Genomic DNA, 23,901 nt, shown 5'->3' with positions numbered 1-23,901 from the left:
CAAAATGTTTCTCTTCCGTTCGTGTTCCGACGCTCTCGCAAGAGGAAGGCTCGTCGGGAAAAGCTCCACTCGGATTTTCCTTATAAACGTAGCGCACTGATAAAAACTCGAGCAGTTACCGTTTCGGTCGCGTAACGAAAGCAGCAAAATCCGAGAGCTGCGTTCGTGGTTAAAACCAAAACAAAAAAGAACAACAATACCAAATATATGAGAATATCATACCAGTAAAGAGACGAAATTCTCACCGCAACTTGCCGGTAAAAAGTGCGAATAAGCAAATTGGATATACAATTATTTTTGCGCGGAGAAAAAAACAGAACGAAGCAAACGGAAAGTGATTTCTTAGTGCAAGGTGTGAGACTCAAACCAACTTTGTAATTGGTGAATTAATTAGCCGAAGCTCCACAAATGAGGTAAGTCAATAAAGAGCAAAAGGAGTTATTAAAGCAGAATCAACTTAAAAAACGCCAGAGGGAAAGCGCTTATTAGGAAGGTATCAAAAGGCGAAACACAGAAAAGTTTTAATGTGCAATAAGATAAAATTAAGCAGATGGCAGCTTAAAAGTAAAAGTGAGAGGAACTCCAAATATTTAAGGCTTAACACACAACATATTTACAAAATTACTGCAAGAAATACCAGAAGTAAAAACGAAAGACATACACATAGCTAAGTAGTTCGTGGTTTCATTACAATTTTAATTTGAGGACTTCAACAACTGTTATTCACTTCAAAATCACTTTCAGTGGCTCTTCAATATAAAAGTGCAAAATACCTTTTCATTCAAAAGCTGATATTCGTACACTCCAGCCCTTAACACTCGTTCAAAATGCTGCGAAGCGTACCGAAATCACATACAGAAATCACTCAAAAATGTTTTATTTCGTCTGCCTCCATTTCACAAAAAACCGTATTAAATCCCAGGGGGAAGTGGCAATTTAACAGCAGTTTGTACCCAGACAACCTTTAAAGCCCTGCTCCGACTTGATTTACCCCACTCCGAAATGGGTCTTTTGAGTTTTTCAGCCACTGTTGGCCTGGTGGAACGTATGGTCTTAAGTTAAGCACACTTTGCTCCAGGTCGGGATAAAAAATAAATTTGGAGGAAGAAAAGTAAAAGCGATGCTTAAGTGGCACGGCGCTTAACACAAATTAGACGCACTTAATTACAGCGCAAACAATCGCAGCGAACGGTCGTAAAATGTATAAAAAATATTATTGGAACCACAGCCCAGCCAAAGTCAGGCAAAAATATTTAAGCAATTCACCAGAGAGAGTGGTTTAAGAAGTGGCTGTGGCAAGAGGGTACTTTCAATTTCGGGCATTCAGAAGTTGCGGCTTAAAACTCAATTAAACGAATTGGCAAAAATTTAATTACAATTTCAGTTCCATTTTCGTTTTAAAGGAGATCACCAAGGAGCCTTTGAACGGAAAAAGGGGCAGGGAAAAAGAGGACGAGCAGAAGGGAATGGGGCTGAATGGATGCTAGATAGACAAGGCGGCGGGAAAATTGTTTTGCCAGCTGCTGGCAAAGTTCATAAAAAACTAATAGTAATGCAAACTGAAAACAATTAACTGCTTTTATGAGAGGAAAATGACTCAAGCTCAAAATGCTTGGGACTAAAAACAAACTTTGATGATTGTCATTTTTTATATTGCCTTATTAAACATATTTTTTTTTATTACTATAGGTTGTAATAAACTTACTTGTTGTTAGGATTCGAAGAACATTAATTTTTTTTAATTTCAAGCACAAAAGAAAATTAAAATCTACGGCCATTCTAGAATGTCAGAATAGCCGTTACCTAAATGGTTATAAAACCATACAATTAGAGCTCATTGATCGGTGGAGATTTATTTTATATAAATTTTACCATCAGAAGCTAATTACATATTTAAATTTCGAAAACTTACAAGTCTGCCCACGCATATCGGCCCCCCAAACTTTTCCCGCCCGAAGCTCAACCCTTCTGCTAATGCCAACAACTTCGGCAACAACATCAGCCATTTCCTGTGCCTCTGGACCCCAAGTTAGCCACGTTTTATCTGCCGAACAATAGGCTCATTAGTGGAACAGGCCACACCAACGCAAATGCGCCCGCCTCTTAGGCAAACTTTTCTTAATATCAACGCTGGCTTCCGGAAAAATACATAAAATAATATTTTCGTTGCCAGTAAGTTTTAGCGGCAATTAACTCGGGTAGGGGAAACTTTAATGACCAGGAAAATCCCCTGTGAAGTTACGCCATTTGCCATAATTGGAAATGAAAATATTTATTGAATTATTCAGGGCGAAGTCCAATGCTCCAGATATTACAAGTTCCGCAATGAATTCGCATTAAGAAACATTTAATTGAAAGCAAGTCTAAAACTTAAATCTGTTAAAGAAGAGACTTAGCACGGGGTCCTTGGGCCGAAAACTTTTCCATCAACTCAAGAGTTGGCCCGTCAATCGCAATTTTCAAGTAGCGACAAAGTAGCGCAAAATGAATATGCAAAATAATTCTTTGGAATAGACTCGACTTTCAGCGCTTGGCAATCCTTGCCCTCCTTTGCAGCAGCCCCTGAAACAAGTAATTCCACTTTATTTAAGTTTTTCCCTTAGCAATAAACCGCTTTCGACCAGAAACGGATGCCAATGCGTTTAAGTTTAGTTCAGTTCTGTTGAGGCTAAAAGGAGTGCGTAAGAACTGCACCAGAATGGAAATCAAGAAAAATGCTTTGCGGACTTCCAACTATACTTTTGCTCTCCGGGGCACTAATAAAAAAAGCGAGCAAAAGTTGTATCTTCTGCACTTCCTTGCACTAAAGTGCAAATCTTTTTCGGAGGGCTCACAGAGTCCTTAAACAATGAAAAGAGATCAAAATGTCCTCGGCACAAAATGGGGAAACCAAAATAAATGCACCTCACATTCAATTTAACAATAAACGGGAAAAATCGAGTGTCATGCGTAATGTCCTTTGAGGCGAGATGCGTAGTGTATTTTTGGCTTAAACTGATTTAATAAAGTAGTTTCGCTGTTCTTTATGACCAAACACAATGCTTTTAAACACTTATGAACATAAAAAACTATAAAGAAAGAAGCAAAAAATAACGACCGAAAGTGTCAGGATCTTAAATCTTGACAGCACTTCGTGCACTTAAATTTTCGAAACTCACGCAGCGCTAAGAATGTTGCGCATACGTCGCATGTGCCAAGCTCAAAACTGACATTGCTTAGCACAAGCAGCTATAAACATAAAAGCCTTGGCGATGAAACACAAAAAACAATAAATAATGAAATAAAAGTCTAGCCAACAAGGCAAAGAGGGCAGTCTGCCATCCCCCAAATGGAGTCCTCCAAAATTAAGGAAATTAAATATTTACGTATGAACGCTGTCGGGGAAATTACGCATAGTAAATTATAAAGAGAAAAAAGAATTGCTGTCCAAAGACGCAATGGGGCGAGGGTCCTGGCTTATTACCACAGCCCAAAGGCAAATATTTTGTCCTTGCGCTCCACACACACACACACACACACTCCAATCCCACACACACCACGGCCATTAATTTATTTTTATGCCAGGCATAATCTTTTCTGCTTGCGGTATTTTGTTTGTATTCATTTGCATCTTCTACCAAACTCCGTCCCCCCAAAAATGTACGTATCATACACCACTCCATCGATAGTGTGCCAAATTTCCTGCGTGGCGACAAACCAGAGAAACAAAGGCCACGTAAAAAGAAAAGGCCAAAAGAAAGGGACACTTAAAAAAATTCGATTGACGTGCTTGAAAAATTAAATACTTTATCGTTATTTACGTCGTGTTACTAACATACTTGGTTCAACATGTGCTACCAAATCGTATGATATTAAGCAACTTATCAAGTGCTATCAAATGCCATGATATGTTGCTTATCAATATGTTTTGGCTTAATATGAATCAAGATAAGTATAAAGTAATTACGATTTTGATGGGCTAAAAAAAACTGATAAAGAATATTTGAACAAACAGTACAAGATTTCAAAGACAGGAAAAACTTTTGGCTTGTTTTTTTCTTAGTGCATTAACGAATACAGTGGATATGAAAGGAGGAATTGGCGCCCTTAATGATTTGCCTTTGCCCACAAAGAAGCTGGAGGCGAGGGTTTGGGATTGAGGGAGTCTGGAGGTGCGGATCTGGAAAAAACCAAAAATCTCCCTCTTGGGCATTCAGCCGAGGCCACCCCTCCGTCCCAAGCCCAACTTTCAATATATCTGTGTATATTTCGGCTTGTGAGCCATTTGAATACGTATGCATACTTAATTTGCCACGGCTTTGCTTCTCGTCCTTGCTCAAAGGGCATGGTAAGGAGTGCGGCGGGGATAGCCGGATACGGCGAATGAATACTACATTATTGATTGGATATTTGTGCGGGAATTTAATAAAATATGCAAATTCCCCTTTTTTTTGTGCTCCGCACAATTCCGAAGGCGAGACGAGCACTGTCAACGATTGAGTGTCTCTTCGACTGGACAGGATTCAGGAGGTCTCAACTGTGAAAGGCTGTGACAGATCAAGAGTTTTGGGACTAATTAGAAATCTTTGCGGACTCATAGGAAAGGTCATGACATTGTCCTCTTCGAAAATAAAGGGACGGATTATATGGCAAATACACTGTTAGGCTATCCAGAAGAGATCTTAAACAATGTATTACCAATAAATTTGTCTTCTATGATAGACTGAAATAGATATACATACCAAATTGATGTTTGGTTGTCATACAATTTTAAAATAAAATAACACATAGTTCCTTAAAAATGTATTTGTTCTTACACTGAACCTTTTACCTTTTTATAAATTTATTGAGCAAATACACATATATCTAAACCTAATCAAATGAAAATCGACTCAGGATAGGCGCACACCGCACACATATTAAGCTAAAGTCGAGTCGAACCTATTTTCCTAAGTCTCATTAAGTTTGTGATGGATCGATGACATAGGGTTCGCTGATACTGCCAAGGTTGCGGAAATAATTCAATTTTGTTGCCGAAATTCCAGAACAATTCGAAATTCAGGCATTCGACCAGACCCCGAAACAACCATCCCATCAAACACCGGACCCGAAACAAACAGCCAAAAAATACGCCACAATTGTTTCACGGCAACATCAAAAGAAGACGGCAAATAAACCAAAATGTCTTCAGCAGCCGAAGCAAAATCAAAAAGCCTGGCCAAAAGCAAATAAAACAGCGAGGAAAGAAGGTCAACTTGTTTGACCGAAGGTTGTAATGCCCTTGGGCCTTAGAGCACACCTTTCAAATGTATTAAAATCAGAAATACCATCTAATAAGTACTTAGGTACAAAACTAGAAAAAATATTGAATTCAAGAGCCTATTTGAATTTTAGTTTCTAATGCTCGAAAATTGTCAATATTAAGGAAACTAAGAGAAACCTATAACAAGTGCTGGAAAGCAAATGGATTCAAGATGTTCATTTTAAATCTATTGTTTCACGATTTCAATGGATGATTGTTCTCAGTTAATTAACAACATTTTTCTACGTTTTCTCGAGGAATTGTAGGCTCAGAGTTGGTATCAAAGTTTACACAGCTTCAGCACAATGTTACTTTAGTTCTGTGCCAAAAAACAGCGAGAGTATTGGGGTATCAAAACATCAAGAAAAGTAGCAATAAAAGCAACGAGGCTAAAACAGTCAAGTGAACAACACGTGGCCTACATAAAACCAACAAAACTTTGGAGGAGCGAAGTGAGCAAAGTTTCTGGTAGACGACAATTGCCTGCAGCTGCAATGTCGGTCATACATATATATAGATACGAATATATATATTATATGCCGAAATCGCAAAGCAGGCAAATCAAATACTCACCCACTTGACTCGACTTCCTCGCACTTAATCAGTCAAATTATCCCAGGAGAACGGAGCAGCTGGCGACAGGCAACTTTAATTGCCTTTAGCTCGCACTTGTTCACAACGCATAAATTAAAGCGTAATCCGAATTTATGCAGCTTCGCCGGTGGAAATGACGAAGGAGCCGTCTCATTTTTTGGTCTTATGCTTTTGCAATTAGTCTAAGTGGACTTTAATATGTCAGTTGTGTGCGGACTCAGGACTCAGGGAAAAAGTGCTCCAAGTCATTTTGCGGTTACCGAAAAGTTCCCAGAACTCAGCTCAACTGACTAAGCTCAACTTTGCATTTGCCCCAACAAGTTGAGTGGAGTGGAGAGGGTTACCACTGGAGGGCAGGAGGGGATGGGACATCAGTTGACAGTTCCATGTCGCTGGTGGCCTTGTCATCCTCTAGTTTTGTGGCAAATTTTTTGGGCTCTTCTTAGGCTTGGGCCCACAACTCACTGATAAACTTTTGGTGTTGTCTTAAAGTTTTTTAAGTTTTTCTTTCACGTTTTTTCGGTTGGCCCAGGAACATAAATTTGTGGCTTAGGCTGAGGCTAAATTTGATTTCAAGAGGCATGCGATTTTAATTTGGTTTAATCCAATCCAAAGAAGAACGACGAAATTGAATAAGATTTTTTCTGAAAAGGATTAGGAAAGTATCATCTCAGAGCAGCTTTAGAGTCTCTGTAAGAACGATTTATTTAAACAAAGTGTAATGCGTTTAAGCTCACAAAGATCTTCTTATGCAACAAGGGCAAATTAAAGTAAGAGCAGCCCATTTCCTGAGATCACAGCCAGACCATACAAATATTATCCCCTACCTGTTGCTATTACCAATTTCACTCCAGAGCTGGCCCATTCCTGTCGTGCCCAATTTGTCAGCAATGGCCCCTGCCGTCTTACCTTTTTTTTTTGGCATCCAAGCACACATATGCAAAAAGAAATCCAACGCAACTGCGGCTTATGTGCCGTATGCGCAATTTACTAACTCAGACAGGCTGGCTGGTCTAAATGATAGCAATGTGCTCGGCTCGCCGGCAAATTATGCAAATGCTGCTGCTTGAACGTCGTGGCATATGAGCAAGGCATATTACGCATACGCCGAGTGTTCCATTAAACACCCATGTGGGCGGGGTGAGAAACGGGGCCCAAAAGGCAGGCCTAATCGCAAGAGACCTTAGAAAGTCGAAGGAAAATATCCGTGTCTACATACATTTCTTCTTTTTTTTTTCTTACAGAGGGAAATTTGATGACAGCAATCAATTTGAGTTTTAATTAAATTCTTCTTAACGAAATTGTATTTATTTTACAAATCCGAGAGTTGTTCATGCACTCATATGGTTATCAATAGAAATGTCATAATGAAAAAGACTCACGAACTATTCATTAAAGTTAAAGTTTAGCTACTGCAATTTCGTTAATTTGGCTAACACATACACATTATTAATTTTAATGATTGAGCTTTGCACATTCAGCATTTAATTCCGAAATAAAATTTGATTTGATTGAGGCTTATGATAAATTTGCTAACGAATCATAAATCGCATTTCAAATAATTGGCAACAAATAAGAATCATATGTTCAAATCAAAATGACAGCCCCATAATTTTCTATGCCTTTTGGCTGGGCTTCTTATTGAACAACATATTTTATTCGTTTATTTATACAGTTAAGTCGCTTTTTTGCAAATTATGGTTTAGGTTTTCCCAATTCTTTTCAGTTAAGAATACATGTACTGCGCTGTTTATTTTGTTTGGCTGCTTGCGAAAAATTCAAAAATTGCCGGATTTCCTGTTACCCACACTGTGCGACCTTCGACCTCCGAGGGCTGGAAAGTGGGGGTCGTGGGGAGACTTCCGTCCCTTTTGCCACACCTCCTAATCGAGTGTGCGTGCGACGGCAAATCGCAAAATGGCAAAATGGCAAATGGCGAATGGCAACCGGCAATGGAGAGCCGTGTCAGCGATGGCGTCTGTCGACATTGCCAAGTGGTTTCGTTACGCGTTGTTGGCTTCATTTTGTTAACTTTCACTCGTTCGCCGTGTTTACAAATTTAAAAATTTGTTTGTGTTAGCTCGCCCTTGCAGGGAAAAAGGGGAAGGGGGGTCTGTGGCTTCCGACTGAGGGCCTTCGCCATCATAACTCAGAAGTCTCTCAGGAGTCCGGGGGACTTTTAAAGAAATTGTTTTTACCGCCCCCCGGACGTTAGCATTAACCTCTTGCACGACCGATCCTAGAGAGGTGTCGTGACATTGTCTTTACCTCGCCTAATAAATGGTTTCATTTAATCAAAGGGCCTTTATGGAGCACGCATCCCAGGATTTACGGCTGTTTATCTAAGATGCCACCAGGCAAACTGGCGGCGAAACTTCCATGACTGTTGATGATCCGAGGTTTTCCGTTGGATAAACTTTTGGCCCTTTTTCGGGATTTTGGCCGTGCGTCTGCGGTTGACATAAATCAGCATTAAAGCTGATGAAAAGTATATTTGGCTCATCTGTGTAATGGGCTCTAGCTCGAGAATTCTTTTTAATGCGGCCCGACTTTTGAATTATTTTTTTGTAAGCAATTAAGTGCATATATTACGCAAATTAATTGCGCTGTCTGAAAAGGCTAAATTTAATGCCTTACTTCTACTACAATACTAAAAAGCTCAAAATAATATTGTTTGTAGGATAATAATCGAAGCATATCTAAAATGGAGCTTAGAAAATTGTATAATTCTATTATTACTAAGCACTTCATCTATGCTTTGTATATCTATCTAAGCTGATAAGCTAGCCAATCTTATTTCATCTTTATCCCATTTCATTTTCACCTAAATTTTAGACATACACTGAATTTCTTCATATACTCGTATTAAAAGTAAGCCAATAACATCAGAAGGAAATAATCAAGGCCATCAGCAACTTTGTCTGGCATTTGGCCAATGTTTGTCCAACTATCTGCGGTTATTTCGGATTTGGCTTTGGGGTCTGGACTATGTTGACTATTCGGGTTTTGTGTTTTGTATTTGAAATTTTTGTTTGCCATTTTAAGGCCGAACTGTAAATGAGATTTTTCTCACATTTGCTTTTGCCATCACTGCCTTCCTTTCTTGTTTGCCCTTCGCCTCTGGCATTCTAATAGTAATTTTATCTAGTACAAAGGCGAAGAGGGGGAAAATAGGGTCTTAGCCTATTTTTCAGTGTGTCCAGTGATTACAGTCCAGGGTCCGTCAGTAAGTCTATAAGTAATAATCAACTTTTGCGGAGGACGGCGAAAAGGTTTCTTATGACAGTTCCTTGTGGAAAGCTGTTGAGCAAGAAAAACAAACAGAAAACTTCAATTACGGCCACGAAAATAGGAGGAAAATTGAAAGCCGGCTAGAAGGGGAATATGAAGACATCTCAATAAATGGAAAAATGGAAACTTTCATTTCGAGCCGACAAAGAAAATATCTTAGTACACGGAAAGAAATTGTAAATGGCCTCGGATACAGCGAAATGATTACTCATAAATAGAACAGAAATTATTCGGAGGAGCTGGCAGTATATACATATACAAAAATTTATAAAATTAATTCCCACCGTTTTCTCTAAATGTACTGAAATAATTGGTCGTTAGTTGAATAAATATTGCTCTTAAAGTTTCTTCCCCAACAAGGCTTAAAAGCAATTCCATTGACTACACGAATCCTTGCCCAGGAATTTCTTTGCTAACCCAAAGGATTTCCAATCTGTTTACATGCTGCCACACTTCTCTTCCTTATCCCTGGCTAACGAAAACCTTTGACATGGCCAGCATGTCCAAATGCTGAAACATTAACTCAACTAAAGAACTTCATTATGGGCCCTGGTGCTAATAAATCTTTTGAGTCGTTCTACCTTTTGACTCCTGCTAGCAACAATGAATCATAATGAGTGCTCGACGCTGGCCAAACACCCGACAAGACAAAGCAGCCCTTGGAAATCAACATTTATACGCCCCTTTGTGCCAGCCAAGGAACCAAACCAAACAAAACTCGGGCCAAGAAAGCTAAGCTGTGGCCAAGTCGTAACATTATGGCGTGACGGCCAAGTAAGCAATAAGGCGTAGCATAAATTAGTCGAATAAACAGAAATGAAACAAAGGGCGAAAACAACTTTAATGTTTGTTAAGCAAATATTATCCCCGGCCTGGGGGATTTTGGGGGCGGTAGGGCTCCCATTAGAAGTTGCCCCTCCGGTTATGTTACACACGTATTTTCTGCTTTTGCCAAACCCCGAACAACAATGAAAGGTCTTTATGTGACGATTATCTGAACATAACCCAGGCCCAATGTGCAATTAAATGTGCCATCCAACGTCAGTGGGCGTATAGCTTTCTCAAATATGACACACTGAAATATATGGTCGCGATTTACGGTACAACTCAAAATGAAGCAGAGTCCTTCAATTGGTATTCCTTTGAGGGGAGATTGCCTCTGTGGTATGTGATAAATTAGATTTAAGATTCTGAGATGATGAAAGCGGAATGGTCACAGAAATACATTTCAGTGGTGTTTTGTGCAATATTTAGTTTAAAGTCATCTTTATTATATTTTTATTTACCTTGAAACCATCATTTATAGGCATAAAAGTATGTCCATGTACAATCACATTAATTTAAAATAACAACTATTTTTACCTTGTTTTCCATTTATTTGCTTACTGGAATTCTGAAATAAAAACTCACAGAGAAATAATCATGCATAAATAAAAATGCTAAGCAAACACATATTTTTTTTGTATACAAAATGCCAATTTTGTTCATATCAAATAATAAAATACAAGTGCTATCCTTTAGATAGGATAGCACAGTCAAAAAATATATGCAAGCACTGCCTCTTAAATACCAGTCAATCAAATTGCGCTGACCAACGAAATGGAAACATATTAAACACTGTACGCAACAAACAATAAAATGCCAAAAAGCAAACACACAATCTCTCAATTATTCCTAATTTATTGGGATTTTATGAACAGCATATGGACCGAATGCAATATATCTTTGCCTGCCCCAAACCCCATTGAAACCCATCGAATCGCCCACACAGATGGAGATGTAATGCGCTTAGAGTGGATCCCACAACCGCCAAAGTCATTTCCATGCATATAGGCTCCCCTCAGAGGCTTATGTCCCCACCCAACCTCCAATTTTGAATAGGGAAAATATGTGGGGTACCCGTCTTTTTGCAATGGGGGAAAAAAAGTTAAATGTGATGGGAATGTAATTCGTTGACAAGGGTTTTTTTTAAGTCCCTCTCTCCACCACAAAACCTTCAAATCTGTCACAGCTGCTGTCACACACTGCAATTCGAATTTTTACTATTTTTCATCATGAGTGTTTTTCGTGTAGTTATGCAACGTTTTTCGTGCCTAGAACGACGTTGCGTGTGTGCCGGAATCAATCATATGCCGATATCGACACAAACAATGCGGCAAACAATGCGAAACACAAAATACGACGAAACAAAGCCCAAAGTAATGCGATATTTTTTATTGATTTTTATTGTGTCTCCCCTGTGAAACAGGGCGCCGAGGGGGTTCAGCTTGGGGCCCCGATATGAAAAGTACTTGATGTCGGCAATATGCGGGCCCACTTGACTCCGAGCCAATGCCTCCCAATTGCAAAATGCAAAATGCTTTTAAGCTGTATACTCTGCACTTAGTTTACACCAAAATGGCTTTAAGAAATGTGGAAATTGGAAATTGGGGTCTCTCCATGTAGTTTTATAAACAAGATAGAACGAAAGTGGATTTACAAGCCTTATACAATAATATAAATAATGTAATCACTATTATAGAAATTTCTAATGATTATGGTGTAGTCAATTTAATTAATTTTTTCTACGTCTCGTATGGAGAAAAATATAATTTTATTCTAAAACAGAACACTTTTATTCGCCACCAAACAAGGCAGGTCCTCATTACTAAGACGTGTCATTTCAAATTCTAAATGTAAGAAACAAAGGGTCTTATACAATGAACTGCAGGATATGCAAAGGACTCGATCTTGTCATGCATTGTCCTAGTATTGTTATTTGGCCAACAATTTTTGTGTTGGCCTATTTTCATAGTTTTTTTACTTTTGCTTAGTCCTGCGTTTGTGTGCCACTGGTTTCACAGTTGTTACTGATATTTTATGACACTGCAAACATTTTACAATATGAACTCAGTTTCCACGGGTCGAGTTCTAGTTGGTACACTTCTGGCTGAGCAAGTGTGTGTGCTATCCATTCAATATGCTCAGCGGAGCATTATATGTTTCTATGGCGTGGCGTCCTTGCGAGTCCTTGCCCCTTGACGCCCCTCTGAATGCGTGAATATAAGTGTGTTTACACGCAGTGAAATGCCGGCAGAAGTGGGTCTTTATTTTATTTTTATTTTTATTTTTTGAGGTCAATTGAAATGGATGGGCAAAAAGAGAACCAGTTTATACACTATTCGCGAATCATGTGTCTCGTTTTTCGCAGCCGCCTCTGTAATTTGTTAAGTAGTAACTAATTGAAAACATCTTAGAGATTTGTTTGGCGTTGATTAAGTAAGTTTTCGGACAGCCCATTAAGTGATATTTGTCAAAAAACAGACAATTTCGTGGCATTTGGTGCGTGTTTTTTCTTCTTCCATCATTAATTACCCAAACGCTCCTCGAATGGCTTGAGTTTCTCTTGTTTGGCATGTCAGTTGATTGGACAAGTGAGGGTGAATAACTCGCGAGTCTGGCGAGCTAATGTTGAATAACTTTGCCAGATAGAGCAGCAACTTAAGGCACCTTAAGTGCTATTGTACTGGTATAAAGAGAGGAAACTTGATAAAAACCCAAAGTCTGATGACTGCAAGATTTATTTAAATTCGTCATATATTTCTCTCCAAAAATATGGTCGCTCAAATAGACTTTTAGGTTTATTCTAAGATTCATTTTGTTTAAGGGTAATCGGTTGTGATCTAAGCGCCAAACTCAAAGCTCTGATTTACAAATGGTATTTAATAAATCATCATTGGAAACTGTAAAAGCTAGTAAGTTATAATTGAGCAGGACGAATTCAGACACGAAGACACATAGCTAATTTCAAGTGATTTCCACTCCCACTCTAACGCCCACAAGCCGTCCAAAACAGAAACGCCTAGACTTTTTTAAATTTTAAAATATGTTTTTGTTTAAAATTTTTTGTTATTCCAATTTGTAACGATATGCTAAAAACTTTTTTAACAATTTTTTTTTAAATTCTTAAAACATTTTGCCGACGCCAGCTCCAATACCCAAATCTAAGCAGTAACAGTAAGAGTGTAAAAAGAGTAAAAAATAAATGATTCATGATCTCGACGTTCATACGGACGGATGGACACAAGGACATGACCAGAAAGACACTGCTATTGATCCTGATTAGGAATATATATACTTTATAGGGTCGTAACAATCCTAGAAACGGGCTTAAAATTACGAGTAATAAGAGATCTATTTAAAGAATTTTTTTATATATTATATTATTCTTATATAATTTTAATATATTATCTATATTATTATTTGTATTTTTTTTTAATTATATGATCAAGAATATATATACATTTTATTGCCGGAATCGCTTTCTTCTGTGTGTCTAATATACCTCTAATATCGTATTACCTGGTGTAAACATTTCATTAAAACTATTACAAATTCTTTACAAATAACTGTTTTATAAAAAGGGGGCTGTAAGTTTTAATTCAACAGCTTATACAAAAGCTTAAAAACCAGCCGTTGATAATCGGTTTCAAAAGTCTGCGCTATTTGCACGCTACATTTTTATATTTTTTGCCAGAATTGAGCACAAAGTCCGTTGTATGCAATCATGAGATATTTACACTATGACAGTCATTCAAGTTGCAGAAATTGTCCCAACTGAAATGCAGAAATAAAATAAAATAAATGCTCAATGTCGAATGGCGTATGAAAAATGTGTATATATTGATAGATTTTGGGAAAAATGGAATAAATAGCTGCACGCCATGCCAAAAAAAGTCCTCACTCACTATACGCAAATGACTTTTAAAGCTTTCAATTTATCTGGCATTTTTTCAGTCGGACCACTTTTTGATGGAAGCCTCCGGAACGAGGATAATAACCAGCCCGAGGGAACCAGCCTCAACGGCCACATGATCGCTACAATGTCCACGTAATGAAAACGAAGCTCGAAAACTTGTCGTGCCGTCGCTGAGCAGAAAAACTGCCCAGGAAAACGCCAATAATAAAAAATAGGCAAGGGAAAATGAAGTCTGTCATTTTATATCCATATGGACCGCTAACCGGCGGCACACGCTGCTGTCGCATGTTGCATGCCAAAAATTTGGCCATAACAAGTGCAATTTACACAATTGTAAGTGTTTGGGGAAATGGGCCACACCACAGGTCGTATACGCAACGTGGACAAGTATGTAATTTGGTTCTCGTTAGTGGAAAAATGTCAGGTATGAATGTATGAAAAAAATAACACAAATTAAAACGGGAGCACGGAATCAGCAGTAGTTGCAGCTGGTATAATACTGGCCTGTTAATTGTGGCACAATTAATAGACAAGTGTCGTTGGCCAGCGTTTTTCTGCAGCCATTCTGAATGTGCCGTGGCGTACTTCAACCGCATTATTGCCATGGGGGCCAAAAGCCGTAGAAATGCCCTTCCAGCGAGGGTTGTTTTGTTAGTTTAGTCGGACCACGAAAGCGCTAAGATACCTGAGGAAATGTAGATGTACATATATTCCCATTGAATAAGGCTGATTAATGAATGTTTTAGGACAATAAATGTACGTATTTTGAGAACAATCAGCTGAGGAAACGATCCAGAAGAACTAACATATTGAAGATAATTAATAGAATCCCCACGACTTATGTCATCATCAACCCTCCTGCTAAAGAATAAGAAAAAGGAACGGTAAAGTAGAGTTCCTCGACTAGAAGATACCCGTTAAGCAACTGAAAGTAGTTCATTTCAAGCGCCACCGTGCAGTTACAAAATTACCAAAACTTTTTTCATTGACAAGGAAAAACGTAGTATCATTTACGATTCATAACATCTTTAAGGATGTTTTTGTGTCTGTTATACCCTTGTACTTTACAAGTAAGGGATATAACAATATCCCAACCCCGTTGGACCTTGTAAAAAGTATGGACCAAACGAGAGCAAGTTGCACTCATTTCTTTCATCTCCAGACTGGTTGTATGTATAAATTACAATTACATGACGCTCGTTATGGCTTTTAATTTATGTTAATGGCAAAATCGTGCTTGGATGTTTCCATATTATTTGGTACCCCTCTTGCGAGGACAAAGTGGAGCTGGAGACAATTACAAGAAGTATAATGCAATGCAACTTGGCGGCAAACAATAGACACACTACACCCGTTGCAATGCCAGTTACCAACTCGTGGCGAGTAAATTAGTTTTTGTTTAAGCAGAGAACTTAAGTGTCTGGCTTCTGCAATTAGTGCTGCATTTTATGGCAGTTACGGGAACAGCCTCGGACGTAGCAAGAGAGATTTCCCCCATTATCCCCACCTTCATCGCCTACAAGGAAGCACTACGTGTTTAGCATAAACCTGAGTTAAGGGATCGGAGAGCCTTTCCTGGGGTCAGGTGGTTATTACTGGGAGTGCAGTCACGACATATAATGGATGTATCCCAAGAGCACGCCATTTTGCATTTGCTTATCTCAGTCGTTGCTTATTTACTGAACCACGTGGCTCGCCCACAGGAATTTTCGGTTCTGGGAATTGGTATCTCATTATTTCAGCAGTTTCGCAAATACTTAGTACCAAAAAAATATGCAGTCCTAGAGATTCTTTTAGATACCTTAATAATACTATATCGATAAAATAAAATCCTATTGAATCTTTAGAAAAATACCGTCTAACATTTTAATTAAGACAATGTTTTCTAAAGTCGTTTAAATGAATACGCGTATTAACGTAACAAAAGTACATTCTAGAGATTTCGAGTTTATTGCTTTTAGAACTTTCTTAAATTTTTACCAAATGTAACCGTAACTGCCACATTTAATGATAAACAAACTTCCAGAAGTTGTTACCTTCAACCCGTCCAGTGAAGAGACATCCGACTCGAAAACATTTTCACGTATTAATTAGCAAAAAATCCGATCCAACACCTCAGACCCTAAAATCATGTTGGGTTGACCTCCGTTTAAAAGTAAAAACGTGTTGTGCGAAATAAAAAAAGAGAATAATTTGGATTAAAAAGGAAAGGAAGAGGTGAAGGAAACACATGAGGGTGGATTTTGATGACCCACGAACCATTTTACATGCGGGTGCACACTGCGTATGCGTGTTATGTTCGCAAGATACATTTTACATTTCTCTGGTGACTCATTCATTAATTTACGCTACGGTTCTTTCAGAATATATCACTATTAATCGTGCTGATATACTCGTGGCGCATAAGTGTCAATATGCATAAGTCGGCCGACCTGCAGGATGTCTACTACGGTAAGTTCAAAGTTCTGTCCATTTTGCCTGCTAATTAAGCACACAGAAGCTTGTATGAGCCAAGCCCCAAGGCGGCAATAAACCCGAAAACTTGAACGACAAGCAGTCACATAATACAAAAGGCCATTTCAATAAATAAATTAAACTGAGATGAGAATGGTGGCAAGTCGTCATATATTAAATAAGGTTGGGTGGTATACATGCATCACAAGTGCAATTTTCTATAAAATTTGAGAGGAATGTTAGCTAAGCCATTAATTTTTGATAAATGAGATCTAAATTATATATCATTTTTACTTTCAATTTAATTACGCAAATTGTTTCTAAAATAAATGTATTGCTAAATTTCTGAATTATGAATATATAAACAGTTCGTCGGCATTGTAAAATGGCTGCAACTTTTTGAACAAATGGGGATAATGCATTTTCTCTTTATTGAACTACGTTTTAATCTTCGCTTTTGTTTATACATTGCAGGTGTACAAATTGCATATTTTGCCATAATCGGCACACAAATGTCCATGATACTGTTGAGCATTGTGTTAATATTTGGAATATGTCGGGTGAGTTTTCTTGTATGATACTTAAATCGCAGCGAACAGTATTTGGCGCAATGTTGGACCACACCAACCCACCACTAAATACATAAGAACATCCCACCCACAAATCGAAATACTCAAAATCAAATATCCGCAAATGTGGCGCATTGTGCCCCCAGAGCCTTTGAGTCAGGAAGTGTTTACCCAGCAAACAAAGCACATTCAAATGTAAATTACTGAAAGCGGTCATACCACGTTGGTTCCAGAATTCTAATATGATTTCTTTGGGCGCCGAACGCCACACATGGGGTGCCAAAAGTACACTCTAAAAATGTGAAGGAAGTTGTAGTGCTATTGAACTACAATTAGAAACAAACAAACTTTAATCAACTAATCGTTTGGGGCATAAAATATAATACAGTTCAAAATAAATAATATATAACATTAATATACAAGGATGGAATGCTTACCTTTGCAAAGCACTTACTGTTATCCTGCTAAAGTTAAATATTGAAGTTACTGTGTAAAATTTGTCCTCTGAAAAAGAGATCCCCTAAAAGTGAAAAACCCAGCATACCATCAACAGCGGCATGAAAATGTGGACAATTTGTCACACAATTGGCATAGGAATGGGATTAAGTCTGACTGACTCAACTGGAACCGAGCTGGCACGACTCTTGACAAGGATTGCATAGACCGAGTTCAGAGTTCAGTTCGGGTACATTGTGTGGTATTTTTTCATTTTGACGCTGACAGACAAAATTGGAATGCGAATTCGTCGAAAATGAAAGCCATAGTTGCCGCTGCCCAACGCCAATAGAAATGTTGCCAAGTCCGCTAAATGGTCAAATTAATTGCAGCTCGCTAATTGGCGCCCTATTCTTAGAGACTTAAGCTAAGGGCCCGCAGCAGATGGCCATTAAATAATGCATAGAGCATTGGTTCTTAATTAGGCTAAACAAGCTTTTGGACAACAAATGTGGGGAAAACAGCAAAAGTTTTGGACAACATTGAGGTTTATAGCCTGTATAGTAGCTAAACAATTCATTATTGGGCTGTAAGGACTCTTGCGGCTTGATTCCAAAACAGACGCATTAATTTTAGCATTCGAACTCTTGAAATAAATTGGATAATTAAGTTAAACAGAAAATAGAGTTAGGTTCCCTTATGCATTTTGTTCTGTTTAAATATTAATAAAGCAATCAATTATCCCTAGCGAAAAGGGTATTCAAGCACTGAATGCAAGTGCAATGCAATCAATTATCCTTTGCGTAATGGCTACTTAAACATAAAAATTTATTAAAAGGAATAGTTTGCTATCACATTAAATAAAAACCTCTAAAATACCAATTTGAATTAATGCAAAATAAAACAAGAGAAGTAGCTCATTAAACTAACCTAATAATTAAATAAAACTCGCTTGAATCCATAGTTATACTCGTTTCATAAATTCCCTTTACTACAGTTACTTAAATAAAATGTTCGTTACGGGATTACATGCATTTTCAAAAATTAGGCAACCATTATAGCCCATATTAAAATTTAATCCGCTGGTAAAATACATTTTCATGACCCCACAAAATTGCCATGCAAGCCGCTGCGGCCAAAAACTGTCAGCTGCACATCAGAATTTCCCAACGTGCTCAGCAAAAATTTTAGCACATTGAAAACCCCAAAAAATCCAATCATGGGTTTTGCCACCATGGCGAGATAAATTTCACCGCACTCACGCTTTTTTAACACCCACATCCTGGCAAAATTTAGAGTACGGCCACGAAATCGATACCTCCAATTCCATACAGGTACTGGTTTTGGTGGCCCTTTTAGCTTTATTTTCTAATGGCAATATATTCAAGGTGGTTTTGTCTTTTTTGTCCGTTCACAGGAGAACCCAGGACTAATTGTACCCTGGATAATTGGCTATATAACATTTATGGCCCTGGAAGCCGTCGCCATGGTCTACTCCAATGTCCTGCGCGACCATGTAAATAAGGTGAGTGTTCCATCGCATCCCCGGGGCCAGGGTGAAATGTTTTTAATGCATATCGAAGATGTTTTCATAGCGCAGTGCTGGGGAGACCATTTGTTTAATGGAAAACATCTCATACAGAGGATTCGGGCCCATCGGGAGGTCCTTGTTGCATAAGCAGACTATCAATTGCGCCTGGCATAAATCAATGGGCTTCAGCTCAGCTCAGGCAAGCGAATAAATTACAAAAAGCCTTCGACGACAACAAATCAAGCCGATTCCGTTACATATGTTAAAAGTTGGCGTCCTCTATGCTAAAATCAAACAAAGGCGCAGGCCCACTGCTGTGGGATATGGTCGGAAGTTGGCGACAGTTGAATGCATTGCCGGCAAGAGGAATGAGTGAACTTTCCAAGTAAATGTAAACAGAAATCCATGTGCAACAGGCTCCGAATTGGAGGGGGGACCAAAGGAAACCGGAAGCCGACACGGATGCGGAGATGACAATAGACAACAAGTCACAGATGTTCGATTTAGGGCCAATGGACAACCAAAGGGTTGATTAAAATCGAAAGCTTCTCAGCTTCGGGGGAATATTAAATGTATCAAAATTAGTCCTGCTCAAAACAAGTTAAAAGACTATAACTTATAATCCGAGTTAATTACTAAATGAATAATAAATTGCTTGTTTCATTCACTTTAACTTATTTGCTATGAATTCATTTCAAAGGTTGTTTCATGTGCTATTAAACGTATATTAAGTGTTACTATGTCTTGGAATTAATTTCATATAATTCATTTAATTCTAAATAACTCCCTCTATTGTCTCTTTTCTTTTCAATAGACAAACAAAATATTTTTGTTTAAGATACAATTTTGACAGATTAGTGGGAAAATTATAGTTCTTATGGGTTGTTCTGGTTTTCTTCCACGCTTGAGTACGTTTATCGAAATTCTAACTGAATTTACTTATGCAACGACCAAAGTGCCTTCGCAACCAAACGCAAGAAGCGCACAAAGCCCGGCTAAAAAATAGAAAAGGGGGTATAAACAAAGCCCGCACATAAATATGCAGAGTCAAACAGACAAACAAGAGCCCACTACACACTCGCACTTAAACAAGTGACAAAGTCAAAGCGCCGCAGAGGGTGGTGGAAAGGGGATAAACGGGCGGGAAAGCGGGGGAAGGGCTTCGGAAAACTCAGAGACCAACGGCACCCAGGCACAGATACAAATGTAGCCATGTATCTGTGTGGCTATGTGGATCCATTCTACGAGTATCTGCACATATGCAATGAGTTGGGCATTTTTCTGCACCATTTTCCTTTAGTATTTTACATTTGTCTGTGTCGTGCGGCATTTGTTTTTGTTGTTCGTTCGGCTTTTTCTATTACGAACGTGTTCAGCTTTTCTACGCTTTTCGTTCTTTTGTTTTTCCGGCAGGCCGGGGGACACGACAAGTTTTTTCTCCCGGAAAATTGTCACCTCATGCATAATTTATTGCTATCCAGAAGGTACAAATTCATTTTTCTCTGTTAGGGAATCACTAAGTTTTGCGTTGTTTTTGGATTTTTCCTAATTTGTTGTTTACACTTTTTGTGCAGTTTTGTAAATCATTTGCGCAGTACCTGTACCTCTATGAAGACATACTGCACAAATTATTCTAAGCCTAACCCCAAAACTCGTTTATTTTCAAACAATTAAAAGTGCAGAAGTGTTTTACCACTGAAGGCTTCCACTGAAATTTGAGATTTAATTTATGGCGCTGGCTAAACCGCTTGAATTAATTTAATTCGCTTCTGTTCAAAGTCAAACTTTCCATTTTCACGCTAGAAACTTTCCCTGCACCCTTGCAAATTGCTTTCCAAAACAGAAGGCAGCTAACAATTTTCGCAACTTTATTTCCAGCTGTTTGTTTGACTTCAGGGGCCAAGTGCTCGTGAAAAAATAAAATTTACGAGTATTTATAATTGCAGTAATGATATAAATGATATCATCTCTTAATTTCAGCAATTCGACGCAATGTGCAAGGCCGAGGTGGCATTCTTTATTGCTCGTGCGCTGATAAATGTAAGTACAACCAGTATTACTGAATTCCAAAAACCAGAAGAGTGACTGAAAACTGTGAATAAAAGAAAAATTTATTTTATATTACGTTGCAATGGCCTTTTACATATTTGAATAAAGGGTCTATGAATTGCAAACAGAGCCTTAGGTTTTCTGGAACATCCTGTTCTAAGGCAGCGGTGAAGGACCTCATAGCCTGGTAAACCAGCCATATAACCAACACATATACGATTGCATATATTGTGGTCCGAGTTCGCAGACCACTCTTGCGGCCGAAGTGGGCACTTATGGTCGCCCCCACCAGCTTCCAAGCAAATACCACCAAATGGACCCATAACCAGGGAGCCATGTGACGAGGGGAAACCTAGAATAAAAAAATTAGAAAAGTATATACAATTTGAATAGCTTATCGGTTTGGGTCTTTCATAGGTTTTTGGGTTAGTAAAATTTGTAGTATACTCTTAGGCAAATGAAACCCTTCACGTGAACTATATAAGTTCCAGTAGCGAAAAGTTTGGCCAAATGCAAATCGAGTCTTGACTGAATTCATGAAAATTACAACCACCTACAAATAACGCAGCATAAAACAAGAGCGTCCAGATATTTGCTTGTATGAAGGCAGCAGCAATGCTGAATCTTCTGACAATTTTTAGATTTTTGGTATTCCCGTCAACCTTTTTGGTGAAGAATGACCTCGTAAATAGGATAAGGCTATGTATCTAGAGGAAAATCATGTGAAATCGAGTTTCCGAATCTTCATAACCTACCGCTCCGTATAGACTAAATATGAGGACAAACCAATAATATATGGGATAAGTGGATGTGTCTGCATTCAGGAAGTTTCGAAAGCTGCGCCTCATACTTCTCCACTCCCTGGAGTCCAGAAAACTGAAGAACTTTGTTTTATCCCGGCAGGCATCTGCAATCACATCGTAGGAATTTCCCAGAGAACATAGTTGGTGCTTAAATGATAATAGTGTGAACATGCTGCAAATTACGCGATACAAAATTTGCTTGCGTACAAAAGTTCTATATGTTCTCACACGAAATTTTAGAAATATTTTGAGTCATGTCACGAATTGAAAATTGATACAAGGCAAGGGCATATGAGTAAGCTGAAAAATATCCTCTTTGGCCTACGCATCATTCAATAACAATAGGGCCCAATTCCCTTTGCGCACATGCCTCCCATTGCCTAATCAATATGTGTAATAAATAATTTAATTACCAGCTAAGTCCATTAGTCCATTTACGCAGCGTAAAAATGTTAGCTCATGTATTTCTAGGGAAAGTACGAGTGTGTGCAAATGTATCTGCGGAGTGGGATTTTATCTAATGGATATTTATGGTACCCAATTTGTTGCATTCCCTTTTGAACAGGTGCTGGCCATGTGGGGAGTGCTTCGCTTCTACAACTTGGTTCGCTCAGGAATCACATGGCGCGGACCAGAGGTAGGCTAATTAATAAAAATCTAGTGGACATCACAAGATGTAACCATAGTATTTATAATTAAAACTAAATTACAAGTTTTTTTAATAAGTTGAAACTAAACCGTTTCTAAACATAAATATAATTAATATTACGATTTCTGTGAACACCAAAATATAATTTTATTACCGACAGTTTACAGAAAACGTTATATTATTTGGCTTATGCAAAGAGAAACGTATGATTTTTGGTTCCTAGAAGTATTTATCACTACTGTCTTTCTGTTAATTAACTAATATTTCTTCTTGGTGAAGGTATTAATCCCACCATTAACGAGTGTTAATTCATTACCGTAATCATTTGAAATCCTTTTTGCTCTTATCCTTTCTTTCAGGCCAAGACAGCCATCTTTGCGCCGATGTACAAGAGTGTTAGTACCAACAAGCCGCACACATACACCTACAGCAAGCGGTCAAGACGCCGCCAGAGCATCGATTCGACTTCCGGCGGATGCTGCGCCATCTTCGACTTCGATTTCGAGTACGACGATGATAACGACGACGACGACGATGAGGCGGCCTACGGCGATGGTCTGGATACGGAGGATGAGGTGGGCTACGACTACGATGACTACTACGATTACTACGACGACGACGAACTGACGGAGCAGCAGCACTTGGGGCTGCAACAGGACGATGGCGACTGTAGCATGCTGGGCGGTGGCAGGGCAACCAGATCGCGCTCCAAGCCGAGATCCGCTGTGGTCAAGGTCAAGGGTCAGCGGAGCGGGAGTCGCCGCACCAACAACAACATCCGCAGCGTGCTGATCAACAAGAGGCACAACAAGTACAAAATCGCGCGACCCCAAACGCAACTGGAGGTCATCAACGAGTCGGAGAAGAGCGCGGGGAGCGGCAGCGATGAGAATGACTCACTTTTGGTGGCCTTTGACAGCAGTTCGTCGCTGGCGTCAGTTTGACATTGGCCGCCATGCAAATCGGGAACCGGAAATGGAAATGCAGCCGTTGGGACAACGGGAAGTGATAGAGCCAGTGGAACAAACAGCGGCACAAACACTGGAAAGTGCCATAACAGCGCCTGCAGCTGCAACTGCGATTGTAACACCACCGGAAGCGGAAGTGAGACCGACGACGACGGCGATCCTGACGAGGGCCAGCATCTGGAACCTGAGTGGCCGAAGGGCCACCGCCTCGGTGGTCAATGTTGTGGTCAGCGTCAACGCCGACGTCCACTGCGACGCGTCTACTGCGCTGTGAATCTGTCTATAATGGGCCTCCTGGTGGCCGTGGAGATTTATGCCCAGATCGCCATACTCCTATAGATCGACACACCGCTCTCTGAATAAAAATGGGTCTTCCCAGGGCAAAAATATATAATCTAATTTCGTGGGTCGTGTTTGGTAAACTTCGGTCAACAGAAATTGAAACATACTTTCTCAATGTCAGCCGACACTACAGCTTTAAATGTAAATAACAAGATAACAAATCTTGAAAGAACTAAAACACAGATTTTTTCTCACTC

The 23,901-nt window shown here is 39.0% G+C and overlaps 2 protein-coding genes across 3 annotated transcripts; one reads left to right on the top strand and one right to left on the bottom strand.

Moving 5' to 3' along the window:
* Positions 1-270: 270 nt before the first annotated feature.
* Positions 271-23,348, top strand: LOC122616296. Its single transcript, XM_043791702.1, has 8 exons — positions 271-413; positions 13,943-14,237; positions 16,268-16,355; positions 16,833-16,918; positions 18,780-18,887; positions 20,874-20,933; positions 22,311-22,382; positions 22,754-23,348. The coding sequence occupies exons 2-8, from the start codon at positions 14,130-14,132 to the stop codon at positions 23,336-23,338; spliced, it is 1,107 nt and encodes a 368-aa protein (XP_043647637.1). The 5' UTR covers positions 271-413; positions 13,943-14,129; the 3' UTR covers positions 23,339-23,348.
* Positions 20,993-22,015, bottom strand: LOC122616294. 2 transcript variants are annotated; one of them, XM_043791700.1, is made up of 3 exons: positions 21,698-22,015; positions 21,500-21,649; positions 20,993-21,294 (listed from the first exon to the last, which is right to left on the bottom strand). In XM_043791700.1, the coding sequence occupies exons 1-3, from the start codon at positions 21,914-21,916 to the stop codon at positions 21,010-21,012; spliced, it is 654 nt and encodes a 217-aa protein (XP_043647635.1). In that variant the 5' UTR covers positions 21,917-22,015; the 3' UTR covers positions 20,993-21,009. The 2 variants fall into 2 exon arrangements, with proteins under 2 accessions (XP_043647635.1, XP_043647636.1); XM_043791701.1 differs by having other exon boundaries at positions 21,500-21,641; positions 21,698-21,831.
* Positions 23,349-23,901: the final 553 nt, after the last annotated feature.

This window comes from Drosophila teissieri, chromosome 3L (assembly GCF_016746235.2).
Source record: "Drosophila teissieri strain GT53w chromosome 3L, Prin_Dtei_1.1, whole genome shotgun sequence".
NCBI classification, from domain to species: domain Eukaryota; kingdom Metazoa; phylum Arthropoda; class Insecta; order Diptera; family Drosophilidae; genus Drosophila; species Drosophila teissieri.
The sequence above is the reverse complement of the archived record's forward strand: the minus strand, read 5'-3'. Positions and strand labels throughout refer to the sequence as shown.